Below are 21,516 nucleotides of genomic sequence, written 5' to 3' on the forward strand. Positions count from 1 at the left end.
AGATGAACGTGAACGTGAACTAATTCCTTATTTAAAGGAACTTTCCAAACACTGTTTTATTTGATTTAAATATAAATTATAAATAATTTTTTTTAATAATCAATTTTATTGTTATCATCTAACCACGAATTAAGATCACAGAATAATTATATTATATGTTATATTCTGTGTTAAGATATCTTAATTCGTGCATCTAACTACAATCATTATATCAGTATAATTCTTATCAATTGTTCACGTCTGAATTTATTATTAAAAATAAAAAATAGCTTATTGTCATTGTCAGCACATAGAAAATACCTGCTAATTTGTTTATAAAAATTGATTCAAATTGTATGAGCTTTTTAGTTACAATATTCTTGTCACCTACTGTACGATTGTATAAACCCAGAATTCAAATGTTCTCATATATTTTTTTTGTCTTGGTTAGGAGATGGCTAACTTATTGACAAAACTTTGTTATTGACAAATACTTTCTTTGGTGAACCTTTGTTTTTACCTTTATAGCGATGTCGATCATTGATAAACTTGCAAAAGCTCTAGACGGTCTCAAGTCAAATGACTTGATTGGACGGTAAGTATCAAAAATTTAATTTATGCGATTGTGATAATATAAATAATTTAATTTTAAAGGTCTGGAGAAAAAGAAAAATATTGTCGAGTTACTGCCGATTTAATTTGTGCACCAATTGTTATGAATTTTTCATCATTCCCTGATCTTTTACACAAGTCGATGGATAGTTTATTTAAAATGTGTGATCATTCTGAAGCTAATATAAGAATGGTAGCTGAGGAAAATCTAAACAAAGTTGTTCGTGTATGTATATATACCATTTTACCAATGTTATATTCTAGTCTATATATGTATTATAATTTATATTATATATTATTTTATTTATCTACATCATTTTAGTGCATGATTGATTATCGTAAAGTTGAAATATTTGTTGAATTATTAAAAGAAATAAAGAAAAATGATACTGTTCGTCGATTAAGAGCTGCTTTATCCAGATTTGGAAATATTTGTCATTTAATCAGGTAGTTTTAAAAACTATAAACGATATATAAAAACTGGTGTTTAACTAATAATTATTGTTGCTATTGTGATTATGTAATTAAAATAATCATTCCATTTATTTTAGCCCAGCTAGTCGTAAAAAATTTGTTTTGTTCTTAATACCTTGTATAAAAAAAATTGCTATGAGAACAGAAGATCCTGTGGCAGAAATATTGGCTCAAACTTTTCCAAAAATCATGCAAAGCTTAGGACATATTATGTCTGATAGCAATATAAAAGTGAGTTATGAAAATAAGTTATAAAAATTGAATCATCTTAAAGACAGTAATAATATGAATTATTAATAAATAATAACAATGTCTTGCAGATGTTGTTAGAAGCATTCGTTAACAATCTCGTTACAGATTCTTCAATCATACGAAGATCAAGTGTTACTTGTATAGAATCATTAAGTCTTTCTAGCAGAAAGCCTATGGTTTTCATTAAACACATGCTGCTCATAAACACTGTTTTAATTTATGGTAAATGACTACCTATATACATAAATATTTTTACTGTATAATCATATAAAATATAATTTTTAAAGATATTAACAAGTCAATGGGGACGGAACGTGCATGGGCAGAGAGTTGCGTAATCCTTGGCATATTGAATAGTGTTAAAAATACAATTCTCTATCCTGATCAAATTTGTGATAACTCCTACGAATTGAAATTAGAATCGAAAATTCTTCAAAAAATATATTTACAGGTATTAGATAAATATTATTTTGTTAATTGGTTTTTAGGATGAAATCAGTTGTTGATCAATTAAATAAATATTTTTGAATTATAATAAGAACTATTATATAAATATTATTAATAGTCTAACATTATTTTACAGATATTTAGATTTTGTTGTTTTACAATATTGCATCCAGACTCTAATATAATAATGTGTGCACTAGATACATTAACACAAATTTTTTTATCTTGTCCAAGAGATACATTGCAATTGCTTACAAAAAAAAAAATGTTAAATCAAACAAAGCTTTATGAAACTGAAGTTGGTTAGTTTAGTTAAATTATTATGATTATCTTGTATGATACACAGTGTGGTCATCTCTTCATGTAATACTAGATTTTTCACCGGATTATGTTGGATTGAACAAAGTTGACAAGTTAGGAGTTACCTAAATACACATATATGATCTTTAGGAACGTTTCAAATTTTTACGTGATAGTGCCATTAAGACTTGTATTTTTATGAATAAAAAGGTGGGTACGTGGATGTCTCTCTGCTGTGCAGTAGGTTACAAGTGGGTCTCCGTATAATGGATAGTATTAAATTAGAATTCAATGATATAATATCACTGTAAAAGAAAAAACTATTCTGAGCGAAGATGGTATGTCAGTCTAGGTATTAGACATATTATATACTTATCTATGGTATTAAAAAAAATTTTATCTATAATAGGTATCTATAATAAATTCTAAATTAATCATATCACAATATCCATTAGGTAACGCGTTATACATCAACAACAAACCATGGTACTATCATAGATATATTATAGTATACTTTAGAAGTTTCAAGCACCCACAAATAATATTATACAATCACAACAATATAACAAAAATAGTTATTCCAGGTTTTTAATATGTAATTTTGTGCAAATTTGAGCTTAAAATGATAATAAAAATAAACTGTGCTTATGTATTTTTTAAATTTTTTGGTAACAGAACTAACTACTTACGTGGAATCTTGTTTTAAACTTTCAATCCTTAGATATAAAAGTTGAATATTTTATAAATTTTTAACTATGAAATAATTATTCAATTTTAAATTCGATACATTTTATCAAGATTTGATCTTTAAATGCTTATAAAAAAAAAAATTGTTTTACTGTCCTAAAAGGTGATGACAGTCACAAAAATAAAAATAAAATTTTAAATTTAAAAAAAAACACATCATTGTAAAATCAATATATTCATCGTTCCACTCAGAATTTAAAATAAGACTTCAAATATGGTTATCTATTATGGAATCACAAAAAGTTGTTGCTGTTTATAAAAATACAACTCTGACTGCAAATGACATGCGGTGTGCAGAGTCAATACCAGAATCGGCACGACTGGGTTAAAAATTTGAAATGTTCCTATAAATGTGTAAGCTCTAAACTTATTATAAATGTAATCTAGCTAAAAAAATTGTATTACTTGAAAAAATTATCATTGTATTGTGTATATGTTTAGTAAAAAAATATTTTCCAATTTTAAGTGAAAATCCTAAATTTCTCAACATAATTAATATGTACAACTTCTCAAATGGACTCTCATTTAAATATTATACTTTTATTATAGCTAAAATGCAGACAACTGTAAATTCTATTAAAATACCTAGAACATTAGCTCAAAGCTTACAAAAATCATTTCACTACAGTTCATCTGAAAGTTTAGAAACATCATTTGTTCAACTTTCTCTACCGAGATTTGAAGAAGAACCTAGGTCAATTTCACAATCCATGGAATCAACTAGACCTTCATTATCATCAGCTAATTCGATGACAAATTTGTACTCAGAATTTGGGGATGATAGTTTGAGTGAGGTTGATTCAATCGTGGATAATGTATTTTTTTCTGAATATGAAAACACTCCGGAATTTGATGTGCAAAGTATAACTTCTGAACATAGTTATCATTCAGCTTCTGGATCAGTTTTACAACTAGTATGTTATGTTAATTAAGTTGATCGAAAGCTAAAAGTATTTATATTTAATTAATTAAAAATTAAAAACTTTAATTTTTTGGTTTATAGGAATTGGAATTTTTAAACCATATTTATGAGGATGTTCCTTTAAATGTGCTGTGTGTCAAAATGGTTACACTTTTCTTGGCACCAGAATCTAGTAAATCAATCAGGACTGGTATTAAATCATCAGCACTTGGATGTCTAACAGAAATGTTGAAAATTGATCCAAATTTAGCTTTTATTACCTACAACTCATCAGGTAAAAGTATATAGTTTTTTTTAAGGATTAAATTTCAATGTAATTTCATTATATTGTACATTTTAGATTCTGCAGAAACAGTACTAAATGTTTCTATTAGCTATACCAGTCATGAAGATCATCTTTTGAGAGGCATGGCAATTAAATTAGTTGGCACATTTATTGAAGTAATTCTTAGAAATAATTTTGGTGCATTTAAAGTACAAAACAGTGCAGTTGGGTCATCAAATATAGTGATTACAGATCTAATCAATATCATTACCCAAGTATTTTTTATACATTGTTTCATTGAACAACACTGGACTAAACACTAGTTATTTTTAGGGATTAAAAGATGATTCATATATATGTGTATGTCATTCACTCTCGGCTGTATCAGTATGTTTAATGCCTCTTTTAAATAGTAATATATCAAATAGTGTCATTCCTATACTTGAAACAATATTGTCAGGTTTGAGTTCTTATTGGCTTGTTAAGGTAATTTTTCTCTTATTCAAATATTTAATTTCCACAGTTTTATTTTACAGAGTTAGTCACATTGTTGTCCTGTTAGCTTAATGATGAAACAGACAAAACATATGGCTCTCTCTGAATTCAAGCTTTACTTTTCTAAATTATATTTATTTTTACAGGTTAAATTATTAGAAATCATAGAAAGTCTGTCTTTTATGACAGTTTATTTTGCAACTAATAGTTCAATGTACCAAGATAGAATTTTGAATCGTATAGTTTTTAAATATCTTTATGATAATGAATATAGTGTGAGACGTGCAGCATCTAAATGTTTGTTGAGGTAAGGCCTAAACTGTATACTTAATTTGTATCAAGTATTATTATTTTTATTTATGTTTGATTAGAACCATTTATAACTTTCATTTTATTTTTATGTTTGTTCTAGTATTGTTCATAATTGTTATTATAAAATTGATTATATGCAACAAGACGTCATTACCTCATGGGTTTGTTCAAATACAAGTCTGTATTGTACTAATATGCTTCAGCTCCAAAATTGTATGTACAAAATTTATGCCATGATTATGATATCAATTTTAATATTTTTTTTAATGTATTAAATTAAATTTTTAGACAAATTCCACAATATGTATATTGAAGCTTCTTTATCCCGTATAATAAACCGTTTGACTAGCGATCTTATTAAAAATCAATCGGCTGTTGTGGTTGTGAGTTTTGTTCAATACAATTATATTTTGAAATTATGACACTAAATATTATTTTTTAGGCTGGATGCATTGAAGCACTAACAACTTTATCTAATTCTTTCAAATCACCAGAATATTCAAATATTTGGAAGTGTTCATTTACTAAAGGACTTCATTCAAATTCAAGTATAAGGTAGTGTTATAATTTATAAAAATTGCATTCAATTTTTGTTATTTTTAATTTATATTAATATAATACTATTTTAGTTCATGTTCAGGATTATTCACGTCTATACTTTCCACAATGACATTAACAACTGCTGCTTTTGATTTAGAAATGCATTGCTGGATGTTAAAATTATCTTCAAATTTAATTACAGGTATATAATTTTATGTATTTTTAAAAAGCATTAAGTTATTTTCAAACAGTTTTATGATATCATTTTCAGAGTTAATTCATTCATCACAAAATATTAGTATAAAAGAACATAAGATTGATTTCAGCAAATATAATAGATGGTTTGAAGACGATAAAGTTAGTTTATCATAATAATAATATATACTTTGAATGACCATACTTTGTAATACAAATAGAAAAATCATAATCATTGTATATTTTCCAAATTTTAAGTATACATTTTATTTTAGTTAAAGAAATATTATAATGAATTATGGAAACACGTTCTAAAGTTATTAAACGTTTTTCGAAACGTAGTACTGGACTATAGAGAACCAACACATACCCCAACTTCAGTACAAAAGCCAGGTAATTTGCATGTAACGCTTTTAAAATATTTTATTTACTATTTATTTTATATTATTAAAAAATAGTATTTCACAAAAATAATATTTATACACTGTTTAGGCGAAAATGATAAAGACAAAAAAAACTTAAGAGATGCACCAAGTCATAGTAATTATTACCATAAATTGCAATCTGTAGTTAAATCATCATACAACAATTACAAAGTAACTATTCAACTAAACAACATACTAACATTAGATATTGATATTTTGTACCACTGTAATATATTATAAATTTTGTAGGTGTCTCTAGAAAATACAAGCAATGAAAAATTTATAAGATTTCTTGAATCAGTTTTAGATACTTTAAAGATATTGTTAACATTTATAAGTACAACTGAATGCCAACAACACGTAGATCGCATACTTCTTTGTTTAACTGCAATATTTAATTTAACACCTAGTTATAGCTCTAAAGTTTTGGCTGAAGTATGAATCCTAATAATTTTATTAACTAGTTATCTACTATTAAACATTTTTATTTTCAGTTGTTTAAGTGTTTGACATCAAAGTATAATGTATCATCAAATCAACAAATATTTAATAGAAAAGATTCTATGTTCATTAAAAATGACTTACAAACACTGTGCATGTACACTCAAGCATTACAAACACCTTATGAATGTTTATCAAACTTTATCGATACTAAAATTAAAGTCACTCAACATGCAAATAAACATTGGGAAGATGAAAGAGATAGACGAACAACAATGAGCGGAAAACTGTATTGTGCTAGTTCAGAAAATTTAGATTTTTCTTCAAATCTAAAATGTTTTCGACCATTGACTATCAAATGCTTGAAGGTTAGTTATATATATTTATTTGATACAATGTATTAATATTTAATTATTGTTTATGAAGTAAACAAAAACTCCATGTACTACATTATATTGTAAATTATATTTAATTTATTATATACATGAAAATCTTTTTTATTAATTTAATTAATTTTTATATTTTTTATCTATATTAATAAACAATAACAATATTTTAGGAATATGTAATTACTGGAGATGTAGAATTGCAATCTTCAATTCTAGATTTACTTACAGTGTTACTTCAAAGCAAAGTTAACTTAAATGTGATAGACCCAAAACATGAGTTTTTGAATTTTGTTTTTAGCCAATTTGATTATCTTGAAAATGGTTTATTTAGGTAATATTATTAATTTATTATTATATTATTAGTTTCAATGATTAATTAAGTATTACAATTATACAATTCAAATTATAGGGATCCAAAAAAATTTATCTCAACTATATTTCAATTTTTTATTAATTTATCTGAAGATAAAAGTCAATCAAACATAATTCCCGAAGCTATACATTTATGTGATGGATTAATGGCTAGTGGATATCCTCCAGAACTGTATTGTATGTTAATATGCTGCATTCATTACTATTTATCAACAGTTAGTAAATTATCAAATGTTCTAGGTATCCCAGCAATATTACCAATTGTTGAATATGTCTATGTATTAAAATCAGCATTTATGGTAAATTCTTCAGATTTAAAAGAACTTGAAGCTCAAAGGGAGATGTTATTTGCAATGTTATTAAGATTATGTCAGTTTAACGAAGTAAGTTAAGCTATTTACAGAGTACCTTAGTAATTTGATGGATGTGTTTTTTCTTCAAAATATCAATCTGTTTATTCAGGTGGTGAGCATTCTAAGTCTTGTAATAATGGAAGGCAGTGAAGAAAAGTGGAAAAAACAATCTAGACAATTATATGATACTCTTTATACATCATTAGGTGGTTGCAAAATTCAAGCATCCTTGCCATCATTGATTAATCTGTTGTTAACATTACATCCATCTTCTTATAGTATTCAACAACAACTCCATGTTATGTTCAATACTTGTTATGATGGAGAAGTATGTATTTGAAAATAATAATTGTTTAAATAATTAAAATAAAACTTGTATTTTTGATAAATTTGTTTTAGAAATGTACCCTGGAACCTTGGTTAAATACTGTACTATCCAATTTAATCATAATTCTCATTCAAAAATCTGAAGATTTAATTCTACTTAGGATTTCTGAATCAGACATATCAATAAGCTCAAATTTATTTGAACTTAGTACACAGTCCGACCCTTTAAATGCATCAATATTAAGTAAAAATAAATTTCCTGGTGAAGATACTTTTTCCAAGTAAAATTTACTAATTAATAAATATATATTAATATAATAAAATAAAATAATATATTATGTCATACTTACACTATGTACAATCTTGTGTGTTTTACAGGTTTTTGTTTAGAGTTATATATTTATCTACCAACGATATCATACTATCCCTAAGTCATCCTCAACCTAATTGTGAAAGCAAAGTGTGCTTACTATCAGAATTTCTTCTAACTTGTCAATATATAGTGCAATCTGGTAATTTTAATAAATCTTAATCAATAATTGCAAAATGAAATACGGTCACATTTTACTTCAAAATAAATATATCTTGTGTAGGTATTTATCTGTTGTCGAGACTACCTATATAATTTACCGATAAACACAATTCTGTTATTGCTACTACCACAGGTTAACACTGCGTTATATTATTTCAAAATAATTTTGTAATCTACTAGACACAATAATATAAATAGTTTGCCCAACAAAACGTAAAGCATAAAACATAATATGTCAAATAATTTAAATAAACTGATTTTCTGCAACATGTAATTCCTGTAATATGGTAGGTACCCACTTAAGTATTACATTTTTTTTACAAGATGTCACATTTCCAAAATTTGTGACAAAACATTATAATTAGGATTTTTGACCCATATACTCGCCTCTTTGATAAAATACTATGAAAAAGTGACAACAATTTTTCTACTTATAGTAAATTCCAAATTTGTGAAGTGATAATGTGCGTTATAGGGAATTGGTTGAATGACAGTCGTACATTGCTTTTATATGATTTATTCTTTAAGTTTTGTCGGGCTGACCTACTTTTATTATTTTGTATTATAGATCAGTGCTTCTCAAACTTTTTTGTCAACTTTTTTTTGTAAACGCTTTAAGAAAATAGTTTAAATAAAATAAATATTTCACAGCTCCTGGTAATATAGCCACAGCCCCTAGTTTGAGAAACATTGTTGTAGTTACGAAATTTTCCCCAATTAATATAGTAATTATATTATAATATAGTGTTAACATGTGGTAGTCACAATAATAGAATTGAGTTTACTGGAATAAATGTGTGGACAGTCATAATGACCAAAAAATACCCTTAAGTTAATTATTACACAAGAAGTATATCAGTTATTTTTATTATAGTCCATATGACTATATGCCTTTAAGTATATTATTTTGTTTGTTACCTTTCATAATTAACTCTTTGGATTTATTCATTTTTACAATAAATGGTTTATTAATAATTCACGAATTCAAATTTTTGTTTTAAAATATTTAAATACTGTTAATATTGTTATTTAAGGTAATTTTCCAAAAGTTGTAAATTCGTTACGGAATTTTCTTAACGATTCAATATTTATTAAACTTCATAAGAATATTATGACCTTGTCAATGGTCTACCCTTTACTTGTATTGCACTGGGTACAGTTAGTTGGTCTTTTAGATCACAACGATATTGAATTTTGGAAATCAATATTGAATACAAATTCTACAGAATCTCAGTAATTATCAATTTATCTTACCTCTATACATAATATATTAATATTAATTTTAATGTTTTACTTTTTATACAGATTGGGTCGTTGTTTTTATCTAAGTATTGTTCAAAAGGGTTGTTTTTTGATTCTATGTGAAGTATTAGTAAGCATTGGTAACATGTATAAATTGTTGGCTTTACTAAAATATGTCTTATGTTTTTAGAATAAAAATATTAATTTAGACAATGAGTTATTGAAATGGTTTTTGTCTGAATGTGTCATTCAACTGTTAGAAATGGGAAATGAGACTTCAACGCAAGAATTTCTCAACTGCATACATAAAGATCAAAATTTAAGTTTGATGCACATAATAGCTGTAACCGAAAAATGTGTTAATGACAAAGTAGTTATTTAATATATTATTATTTTATATACATGGTTAATGTTTTTATTTTTTTAAGCTGGACCTAACTAATGAACTGTTACGAAGTATGAATGAAGCACATCCTGCACATTGCGGTGAAGTAATAAAATTAATTTTACCTGCTGTGTTAGAAGATCCACACTTAGCATTGTCACAATTTGCTAGCTCTATAGCAATCAGGTACTATTAGAATTTCTGACTATTTCAAAACTTTTATTTATGTAAATAATAATTATAAAATATAGTTAATTGCTCAACAAAAATATAAACAATTTATCTTTAATTAGAAAAATGGAATACCTTCTCGCTTTGCCTGTTAGTGAAAGTTCTAATCAATTAAGCAAAGAAGAAACCTTACAGATCTTAGAGTATTTTAAAAATTCAAATGTTTGTATAAAGAAGTAAGAAGTATTTTATTATTTATTTTAATTAGTAATTAATATAAAATAAATATTGCTATAATAAATTAATTTCTATTTTTATTAATTAGAACAAACAAGAATATATTATATACAATCTGTAATACAATTTATTAAAACTTATTACGAATAAAAAAGTAAGTTAATATTTTATTTTTTTCAGTCGTTACTGTATATTGATATCATTGTTCAATAAATTTGGTACTCAATGTTATGATTTTTCAAGTGTAGAAATTGATCAAAATAAAACTGTCAATACTCTGGACATTAAAAACATTTTAATAGACAAAAATTGGTATTTTGATCAAGTAAATATAAGGTAATTATATTATCATATAATTGTTGTTCTATAGCTAGGGGCCTTGTAAATCATAAATATGTTAATTTTGGGTTAAAAGTATTTTTTCCAAATTTTCAAATCACAAATTATTATTTTTATATTAATTGTTGTTTTAGTTAGTTTAAGTTCAGATAAACTTTAGTAATTAATTATTATTTTGTTTTATTTTTTATTAGATGTTGTCGAAATGACTGTCCCAGTTTTGAGTCAGCCAAATTATTGTCAAATTTGCCATTGCAAGATGCCATCTCTATTATGCGTTGTGATGATTTCAATCTTGATATACTTCAATATTGTTTCACTGTATCAACTCAAATCACTATAAAAGTAGAATTTTTTAATGATTTATTATTTAACAAATATATTTATCACTAACATTTTGTTATTATAGTCATGGAAATTATTAACTGAAGATACAACTAACTTGGAATTGTGTCCGTTGTTTGTAGCTGCTCGATTTGTCTTAGTGGAGCACATTCAACAAGCATGTAGTTCCTTGCCTAGATTTCATCAAGTAAAAAGATAAATAAGAAATAATTATAAATTAAGTTACATATTGTTTTTGATCGCATCTGTTTAGATATTTTTACCGGTGGTCAAAGAATTAAATGAAAAACAAAATATGTACAAGACGCGTATGAGTCAACTATTTGAAGATAGTAAATTTATTAAAATTATATGGTTTTTAACACCAGCAATTTCAAAGTTTTTAGAATGTGTTAAATTTTTGTCAAAACACAATTCAAAAGAACATATTATTTTAATGGACTCTAACAAAACGCTTTTGAAATATACAGTTTTACTTTTTGAAGTGAGTAGATTTTAAAAAACATTAAATTTACAATGTTACGCAAATTTCGTCAATACATACTTGTATTATTTTAGGTACTAAAATGGAAGTTGGTCAAACGAACAGCTGCTACTAGCAGAATACAATTGCTTCTCAAGTGTGCATACAACATTTTTAACGGCTGTGGGTTGGCTAATGAGTTGTGCTCCACAGAACTGGGATCGATAGCTTCATCATTAGTGTCAGTGGTAGAATTCATTACAGAGGATGTACTTTTGATCATGTCTGATGACTGTATGTATAATAATAAAGATAGTAGTATGTTCTAATATCTTAGCTAAAAGTACTAAAATCGATTGCCATTTATTTAGACTATACAGAGACTACAGATTTAGTACCCATATGCCGGCAAATTTCATCTTTGCTTTCTTGGGTGGAAAATTCTCGACCATTACTGTCAAATTTTCATCTAGACCAACTGACATGGTAATAATACAATTTTAAAAGTATAATTTATATAAGATGTCTATGTGTGTTTTATTTTTAATCTTTATTTTAGCTTAATCGTACAAATAATAAGTCGTCATCCAATGGTAAATGGATTTGTGCGTGTACCTCCCATTACATGGAAAATGTTGCAAACACCAGCCAATATTGTTGATTTTAACATACCAGCAATGCCTATTGATGTATTGCAAGAAATTGATGTACTCAAACAATTTGTGTCTAGACTCAGTGTAGTTGGCTGGAACAGTAAACAACAATTTGAAGAGACCTGGATGACATTGTTGAGCGTTTTAGTTCCATCCAGTGAAACTGATATACCGAAAGAAGAACATATCTCTCGCATACAAGTTAGTTGAATTTATACACTCATGTCCAAACAAATTTTAAATGGTATTGTAAGTGTTTGTAAATTATTCTTATTATATTGTTCTAAAAGGCTAGTAGTGCAGCTGTAAATGGAATTACACAATTGTTTAGTCAGACGTTATTTGAATGTTATCCCGGTGATACCACCAACAATAAATTCTTACACGTGTCAAGAGACATTCCACTCAACTTGTCTTGTCATAAGTATTTACTTATTATAACATAAACATTAAAAGCTTTTTAACATTTTTTAACCACTAACTATTAGGTGGTTTGTGAAATTAGAAGAAGTCAATGATCTTATATACTCAACATTTTGCACATTTAAAAGAACAGCTGGTAAAGAGGCATTATTGGATCGTTATGAGTGTAGAGCTAATATTGAGAGAATTCATGACCAGCATCGGTTTGTTACTTTTGTATTAGTTAATATCTACTAATTAACTACTCTTCATAATTTGTCTATTCAATATTTTACCAACAGATATAGTTATCATCAGTTGTCAGTAAAATTTTTACAAACGGCAATAACAGATCAGTGGAAAAGTTCCAATAATATTGCACCAAGAAATTCAAGTAATATTTGTCTAAAATTTTTCAAATTGATTATCAGTTAATAAATTTGTTTTTCAAATGTGAATAGTGTTAGAAATGAAGTTGTACGAAAGGACCAATGTATTAAATGGAAGTGGCTTGGATCTGAACTCTTGTATATTGCTGTTAAAGGAAGTGTTTAACCAGTGGATGGAACCAAAAGTTAGTTTTAACTACTACAGATTAAAAAATCTAAATACTATACATTTGTACATTCTAGACACGAGGTTCTCTATCACAAATTAACGAAATGATAAAATGTCTCCTCGTAATGTCAGATTTGTTCACTGAAAGAGAACATTATATATGGATGCTTAATGTATGTTTGGATTTATCGCAATCACATCACCATGAAGATCTATTGTTACATCAATACGTCATAATCGCTGCAGCCAAAGCAATGGCTATTTCTATTACCGAGGTAATTTTTACAAGGCCGGTATAGAACAGATATTACGGGTATTAATGAAATGTATGTATTATTGATTAATAGGATATCAGTATTCGAGAGAAAGTGTTGAAATTAATTGATAATGGTCTCAAAAGTAATTGCCGTTTGACCCAATTGGCCGCTCTACACGGCTTACTTTATTTGTTAGAAGGATGTTTTATCATGAATAATGTGTTGCCAAATAGTTCAGAAATTGTGCAGATGGCTGTGGATTTTGTACAAAAACATCTATGCACTGAATATTCAATGTTGTAAGTTTATATTCTTCTAATTGAGTTCTAAAAATGTGATACCTAATATTTTCTTCTGTCAAGATATGAATGCGAATGGCAGCTATGTGTGATATCGATAGCATTCTACATAGTAGAACATGGGTCAGATAATATTGAAGACGCATTGCTCATGTCACTGGAAGGCCTCACTAAATTAGTATCATCGTCTAGACATTTTAAACTATACCAAGCTCTTATACAGGTATGTGTACTCTTCTGTATTCAACGGTAAACACACATCATGCATAATATATATGATATAAAAGTAAATTTTTAGGGTTTTCAAAGGATCATATTTGTAAAACATTCAAATGAAAACATTGTGGAGCAAATTACAACATTAGCTTTGGACAGGTTATCCAATGCTCCTCCAGGATTTTCCTTGCCAGCATTGCAGTTACTTTTATCATGCATTTATGCAGGTTTGAGACCATATCAAATGATTTCTTATTGTTTAAGCCACAAATATATCTGCAGTTTAAGCCCGTAGGTTGAGGGGGGAGGTATCCATATCACTTTTGAGTAATTTATTTTATTTTTACAGTGATAGATTTTAATGATCAAAATGTATTTTTTTCTATTTGTGTGTATTTTGGATTACTTTATAAACCACATTGGCTAGATTTTAATTCAAACCAAACAATCCAAAAATTAATTGAAAAAAATAGTTTGATCTACTTCTTCTTAAATGATTTATTAAGGTCTTGATTTATAGATTTCATATAATAAATTAGAGTATAGAGTGTAAGAGATGCTGAACTATTGCATTGGCTCAGCAAATTATTTTTTGTCCATACGTTCGTATTTTGGTGTTTTATTTCTATTTTTTTTTTAGAACATTATAATGAAAATGTCGAAGGTGATATTGATCCCGATATGATTGTTGTTGAAATGGAAAAGATAAGCGTCATGTTTGAAAGGCAAGTTTCTTCATTTTAATTTGTATGTTTAGATTTGATATTAATCCATAAATTACATGCATTACTTAGAATAAAGAAAGGATGTTTACTGGAAGTAGAAGTGACAACAGTTATAATGGCTAAAGTGTTAACAGATATATTTCCGGCATCGTACGTACTCATGAGAGTTGTCAGCGAATTTCTTTCTCCAAATCAACCTCATCCGACATCTATGTGCACAGTTGTTAATCAAGTATGTATTTTATTTTATTACATTGTCAACTGTAGAACACTTATTTTCTTATATTTTATTGTTTATTTTTATTTTAAAGATATTTGAGCAATTGATTAAGGAATCACAATTGGATCTCTTACAAGATTGGGTTATTACAACACTCAGCAATTTTACCCAAGGTCTTCAAATACCAATGGCAATTTATTGTCTAATCAGTTTTTTTATAAGTTCATCAAAAAATAAATGGCTAAGAGCGATGTATTTTTTTTCACTATATAATCACTAAATCATATGATTTATTTATATTTGTGATTATTTTTAGATTTCCTCACGTTAGGTTAAGGCTTGGTCGTTATGAATATGAAGATAGAAAATTGTTATGCATTGCTGCAATGGACTTTTATCATAGCGTAAGGATATTGAGAATAATAAATTTAAAAATAATTTGTTAAACATAAAAAAAACATTTTTGTAAGAAAATTTTTTATTTTAGCTTTCTAATGAAAACCAAAAGCAATTATACAAAGAATCATTCCAATCTTCAGTCAAGTCGAAAAATCCTTTTCAAGATATTATATTATGTTTGGAGTAAAGTTATGGACTCCAAAATATGTTAAATGTAAGACCAATCATGATCTATTACCATTTACCACGTAACATTATTAATTTATTAAACAATTATTGTTATTTTATTACTATTTAAAATAAAACTAAAAACCAATGAGTAAATAAAATGTGAATATTTATTTGTGTTCTTCAAATATTTTATTGAAAAATCCTGAAGGACATCTTATTTCCATATCTGTGATTTGTTGTGAAATATTCTTTCCTAGTGGTTCTCTAAAATAACATTATTAAATATAAATATATATGACAATGAACATACAAACATTGTTAACACTTGTTAAATATTATTTTTAATTATTAAATGTAAATACATATTATTTTAAACTGTATAAAACTTACTTCGATTGGATATCAATTTTATCTAAATCAAGGTGACTGAATATATCTATATGTTCATTAAATTTTTCTATGCCATTCCATGCTATCATTATTCCATTATCTGTACAAAGTTTGGGTGGTGGAACTATTAGCTTGAAATTTTCCTCTTCACACACAAGATTCAAATGTTTTCGAATAAACATGTTGCTAGCAACACCACCAGACACTACCTGTGAAAAATAAATAAATTAGTACTATAGTTTAGTTACTATTTTTATTTATTTTTTTAAACTTACCAATGTTCGATTTGTGTCTGGCAATAGTTGTGTTCGGTTAATAAATTCAATAGCCCTCTGTACTCGAGTGCATATGTGTTTCGTAATGGCATATTGAATGCTGGCACATAAATCGAAAACTTCTGGGATAATTTCATCTCCTTTCAATTCTAACAAAAATAAAAATGTTAAGTGTAATCTATATAAACATAAAACATTTTACCGTGCTTCTGTTCGGATTTTAGAATTTGAGATCGTATAGCATTCTTTAAGCCGGAGTAACTGAAATTGCAGTCTTTGTAATTTGTCATAAATGTACCCAAATCAATAGCTCTAGGATCACCTTTCAATGCTGCTTTCTCAATTGCTTGGCCTCCACAACAATTTCTAAACTCCTTCATATTCTTCAACTGAAGTCGCCTGGCTGCCTGAAGAAATAAAATATAATTTAATACAACTGCAATGTCATACTTGAAGAAACTAAACAAACATTATGCTAAATTACCTTGTCCAATGCTTCGCCAGGAGCGTCATCAATAGATTGTCCTAGCAACAGAAATTCATTTACTTTTTTTACGATAGCCAACAAACAGTGTCCACCAGATAAAAGTAAGACTAAAAATGGTAACTGTAAATTCTAATAAAATTTAATTTAATTAGTCATTGATACAGAGTAACAATAAATAACGAATGTACTTCTTACATGATCAACTAATCTTGCAGTCAAGGCGTGTGCTTCCATGTGATGAATCGGTATCAGAGGCTTCAATGATTTTTTACTCAATTCTTTTGCATAGTTCATACCGACTAACAGTGACAAGGGCAAACCGGGTTTAACAGTGACAGCAATGGCATCTAGATCATTCAAACTAACTTGGGCCTGTTGCAACGCCTGTGTTACAACATTATCAATGTTCTGCTTGTGCAAATCCCTGGCCACTGGTGGAATTATTCCCCCGAAACTGAAGAAATGACAATTATATTTTGTTGTCATCTGGGCCAATTTGTTACATACTCGAGGTGAATCTGCTGTTGAGATTGTAAGTATTCACCAAGGATATTTCTGTCACTGTCCACTATTGCACATCCAGTATCGTCGCAGCTAGTCTCAATGCCCAACAATTTGCTATACTTTCTGTGGGCTTGCCTTGTGTACTGACACCACAAACTTGACCGGAGAAGCCGATAAAGCCTCATTGTAAAAAGACAGTAGAGAATGAAATGATGAAGTCCTAAAAATATTGAACACCAGTTTAAAATGTTTAAATATTTTGACTTTTACGCTACTCCCCATAGCCCAAGCTCATTTTGTGCATATGTCTCATAAATCCACGAGCTCGTGTAAAATACGCAATACGAATGTAATATACTCACACGTATAATGTATCTGTATTTTTGAGTCGTCCTAAAGCTTTTTGCCAATGGCCACAGCAGTCGGTACGGTCTTTAAACTAAAAAAAAAAAATATTCTAAATTCTAAACTTTAGGTTGACGGGGGGTGGTTGGCTCTGGTGGGCGGGAAGCCGGAAAGTGTCTAAATAGTCCAAAGATAACAATAATCACACATGGTTGTGTTTATGAGTGTTATCATTTATCACTTTATCAGTAATTTCACATTTGGGTACGTTGTAAGTTTGTAACACGTCTCGTCGTGTCTTGCTGACCACTACGGCACTGCGAGTGCCCTCGGGAGATCTAAGATCTTAAGTTAGGCATTCAATTAATGAATTCCAAGCAATCGAAAGTCCATCAGTAATTTGTTTTGATAAATTAAGGTCATCAGTCAGTGTACATAACCGTTTTAAAACCATGGAGAACACCAAAAAGGCTCTGTCATCAATACCGCTACTAAAGACAAAAGCCGGTCCTCGGGATGTTGATTTGTGGCCACAAAGACTTAAAGAAGAATACCAATCCCTAATCCAAGTAAGGGCAGTTAAGATTCTTACCACTGAGCTGTCTACTTATGACATCTCATAATTTGTTAAATTCAAATATTTATTTTTAATATTCTAGTATGTTCAGAACAATAAAGCAGCCGATAATGATTGGTTTCGTCTAGAGTCGAATAAGGAGGGAACTAAATGGTTTGGAAAGTGTTGGGTGTTTCAGAATCAATTGAAATATGAGTTTGACATAGAATTCGATGTGAGTTATTTGTTTCAATAATTATATATATATATATTTTTTTAAATTATTTTTATGGTATATTTGTTTCAGATTCCAGTAACTTTCCCTACTACAGCACCTGAAATTGCATTACCTGAACTTGATGGTAAAACTGCCAAAATGTATCGAGGTGGCAAAATATGTTTATCTGACCATTTTAAACCATTGTGGGCTAGAAATGTACCAAAGTTTGGTATCTCCCACGCTTTAGCACTTGGTGTAAGGTTTTTTTTGTTAGTTAATAGTTATTTTTTTTATTTTACCTTTATCTATCTTATCTACAAAAAACCTTTTTGAACAATTTTTTTTTTTACATTTGTGTTTTCTAAGCTATAAACTGGTAAAATAAAAATGTTATTACTTAATTTAATTTTAAAGTTAAATTAAATTAAGAACAAATAAATAACAAATGTAGTAATAACTATTTTTTATATATTATTATGTACATTTATTTTGATTTATCTTTCTAAAATGTATTTATGTTCTGTTGTAGTTGGGCCCATGGTTGGCGGTTGAAATCCCAGAATTAATTCTGAGAGGAGTGGTTAAATACAAAGAAAAAGAAGAGGATAATTAATTAATATTTCAGAGTTACAGAAAAGTTATCATGGAATAATTTTTGAGAGCTATAAGTGATATATAATTTTTATATTTTATGATATTAATTTTAACATAACTGTTGGATGATACACATTAAAACAATCATTCATATTATTTAAATATATTAAAGATTAAATTAAATTTATGTTGTCTAATGTCAAACATTTATAATATATTATGAAATATGTCTTAAAATGTATAACATAATTATTTAGACAATATGATATTCTTAAATTTATTTTTTAAAATTATTGATGATTGTATAATTTTATTGTTAAATGTTTATTCTACTTGTGTATTAAATTAATTTTTTTGGCAAACCATTGTTAGTTAAAAAAAATTTTGATACAAACAATTTTTTTTCTTTCCACTATAGTTTCCATAGGCATGTACCCATTTTTATTTTCACTCTTTCTGATTACCTATAAAATAATAGTTTTTTCAAATTTTTTTGTTATGTTAATAAATAAAAACATATTTTAAATATTTTTACAAAGACATGTTTATTGAAAAGAATGTAATTTTAAAATTCTTGCTTCATAATTAAGCCGTGAACATAGGTTGTACCTACAAATTATGTAATTAATTTGTTATTGTTAATTATTAATTAACAACACATATTTTCATTAGTATTATTAATAACTATTAATTATTAAACACTAAAACAACATCTAATATTTGTGATTTTTTATAGTTCATCAATTACTTCTTCAGCATCCAAAGGTTATGTATTTTTATGAACACCTAACATAAGTATAGTTCAGTGGTGTATTTAGGGGGGGGGGGGGTGACCTTTTCCTCTGTTGGACAGGCTCCACTTTTATTGATACAATTAAAGTTAATGAACAAAAAAAAATGTATCATTTATACTTTATACATTCAATTATTGTAATTTTTACTACCTATATACCTACCTACATTAGTTGAATTCAAATGAATGTATCGAGCTTAAAACGACTTAATGATTAAAATTATGAAAATAACTATTTTCGAAGTAGTGTCCCAAAAAAAGTTACCAGCTGGTAACTTAGCTATAATATCTAGGAAAATAAATTGCTGACCAATTAAAATATAATGATATCATTGACACATTCACTAATTTAAGACGTAGGAAAGTTAATTTACAATATATTAGATTCTGAGCGGAGCAAAAGAATGTATTGATTTTACAATGTGTGTGTGTTTTTTTTCTGTATTTTCAGTAACATTTTGGGTAGAAGTTTTATCTATTGATTTTTGATATTTTTTTGTAATTTAAAAGCTAATAACCGTAGAAACTTGACATTTTAAATAAAATAAATGTTAAATTTACCAGATTCCATACATGGTACATAATATTTTCAAAAAATTTTGACTGAGTTATTTATAGCCATAAGACATTTTATAAATTATTTTTAAGTTAAAAAAATGGGTAAGTGGATGTCACTCTGCTGTACAGTAGGTTACAAGAAGGTCACTGTAATGGGTAGTGTTAAATTTAAATTCAATGATATAATATCGTTGTATAAGAAAAACGATTCAGAGCGAAAACGGTCAGTCAGCCTATGATATTAGTTATTACTAAGTATATAATATATTGTATATTTGATAATATTATTGTGAATAAAGTAATTTATATATTTACCTATTTACGTGGCACCTTGTTTTAAATTTCCAATCCATAACTATAAAAGTTGAACATTTTATACATTTTTAACTACAAAATAATTATTAAATTTTGTCAAAATTCGAACTTTGAATGCTTATAAAAAAAAAATTGTGCCTATATATTTTTATTATTTTTCAACTGCTATTGTAACAATATATCAGGAGCCTTACATTAAATTTTCAAGAAAATCGAAGCAGTTTTACTCTCCCAAACCGTGATGGCAGACACAAAAAAAACACATCATTTTAAAATCATTACATTACATTCATCATTCCACTCAGAATCTAAAAGTTTACTTAAACGGAACATTAATTATATATGAGTGTTTGAACTTATATTTTTTATGATATTTGATATTCAGCGGTAAATATATTATTGAATTCCTAATAATCGATTTTTGACATTTTGTTGTATTTATTCCCAACCCGAATAGCCATTGACTCTTGAAATGTTCATTAAATATTTTTATTGGCATTTTCTATTTATAATACAATTTTTAAACTATCTTGACCCTTTTTGAACTGTTTATAACCATGAACATTTTTTAAAATGTAAATATAGTATACCATATACCACCATAAAGATATATGTTTTTATTTTCCGATATTTATGCCACGAACGACTAGTGGCGTATAGTACCTATATCAAAGCAGACAAATTACCACGGCTAGAACATTTAGAAAACAGATATAGGTACCTACTTAAAATTTAAAAGTAGTATCATATTGAGAAATACAGAAAATAAGTAAACTTAATTTTACAAAAAAAAAGGTCAAGGGGGAGGATCTATCCCCCATTCCCCCCCCCCGTAAATACGCCACTGAACGTCACCGCTCAGAATAATTTGTTCATATACACTGATTTTTTAATATTATATATATATATATTATTATATATAATATATCATTGAATTAAAATATAACACATCCATTACAACGATATTCTTGAAACCTACCGTATAGAAGAGCAGTAGGTACTCACTCATCCATCTATT

General features: G+C 27.4%; 3 protein-coding genes across 3 annotated transcripts; 2 read left to right on the forward strand and 1 right to left on the reverse strand.

Annotated features, from left to right (window-relative positions):
- Positions 1–256: 256 nt before the first annotated feature.
- On the forward strand, positions 257–15,510 carry LOC100169022 (huntingtin). The gene is made up of 52 exons (XM_008181229.3): positions 257–574; positions 634–817; positions 914–1,038; positions 1,143–1,296; positions 1,386–1,539; positions 1,605–1,768; positions 1,901–2,066; positions 3,361–3,725; positions 3,815–4,007; positions 4,074–4,273; positions 4,332–4,484; positions 4,640–4,800; positions 4,906–5,018; positions 5,094–5,188; positions 5,248–5,360; positions 5,435–5,547; positions 5,617–5,702; positions 5,816–5,933; positions 6,033–6,136; positions 6,215–6,400; positions 6,460–6,774; positions 6,966–7,126; positions 7,205–7,344; positions 7,408–7,550; positions 7,630–7,848; positions 7,920–8,128; positions 8,226–8,359; positions 9,414–9,612; positions 9,685–9,751; positions 9,812–9,991; positions 10,050–10,192; positions 10,300–10,413; positions 10,595–10,750; positions 10,948–11,098; positions 11,163–11,285; positions 11,352–11,582; positions 11,657–11,855; positions 11,933–12,047; positions 12,121–12,415; positions 12,505–12,638; positions 12,703–12,840; positions 12,919–13,010; positions 13,078–13,190; positions 13,249–13,449; positions 13,522–13,730; positions 13,794–13,953; positions 14,029–14,173; positions 14,587–14,671; positions 14,741–14,903; positions 14,983–15,143; positions 15,208–15,295; positions 15,379–15,510. Exons 1-52 carry the CDS (start codon positions 510–512, stop codon positions 15,475–15,477), a joined length of 8,094 nt encoding a protein of 2,697 aa, XP_008179451.3. The 5' UTR covers positions 257–509; the 3' UTR covers positions 15,478–15,510.
- A 96-nt stretch (positions 15,511–15,606) lies between these two features.
- On the reverse strand, positions 15,607–17,626 carry LOC100168791 (probable tRNA N6-adenosine threonylcarbamoyltransferase, mitochondrial). The gene is made up of 8 exons (XM_001952776.4): positions 17,480–17,626; positions 17,121–17,337; positions 16,809–17,067; positions 16,611–16,742; positions 16,329–16,533; positions 16,127–16,275; positions 15,852–16,060; positions 15,607–15,725 (listed from the first exon to the last, which is right to left on the reverse strand). Exons 2-8 carry the CDS (start codon positions 17,300–17,302, stop codon positions 15,629–15,631), a joined length of 1,233 nt encoding a protein of 410 aa, XP_001952811.2. The 5' UTR covers positions 17,303–17,337; positions 17,480–17,626; the 3' UTR covers positions 15,607–15,628.
- A 109-nt stretch (positions 17,627–17,735) lies between these two features.
- Ufc1 (ubiquitin-fold modifier conjugating enzyme 1) lies at positions 17,736–19,368 on the forward strand. The gene is made up of 4 exons (NM_001126166.2): positions 17,736–18,031; positions 18,122–18,253; positions 18,326–18,493; positions 18,768–19,368. Exons 1-4 carry the CDS (start codon positions 17,915–17,917, stop codon positions 18,849–18,851), a joined length of 501 nt encoding a protein of 166 aa, NP_001119638.1. The 5' UTR covers positions 17,736–17,914; the 3' UTR covers positions 18,852–19,368.
- Positions 19,369–21,516: the final 2,148 nt, after the last annotated feature.

The sequence above is a fragment of the Acyrthosiphon pisum genome, chromosome A2 (assembly GCF_005508785.2).
Source record: "Acyrthosiphon pisum isolate AL4f chromosome A2, pea_aphid_22Mar2018_4r6ur, whole genome shotgun sequence".
NCBI lineage: Eukaryota > Metazoa > Arthropoda > Insecta > Hemiptera > Aphididae > Acyrthosiphon > Acyrthosiphon pisum.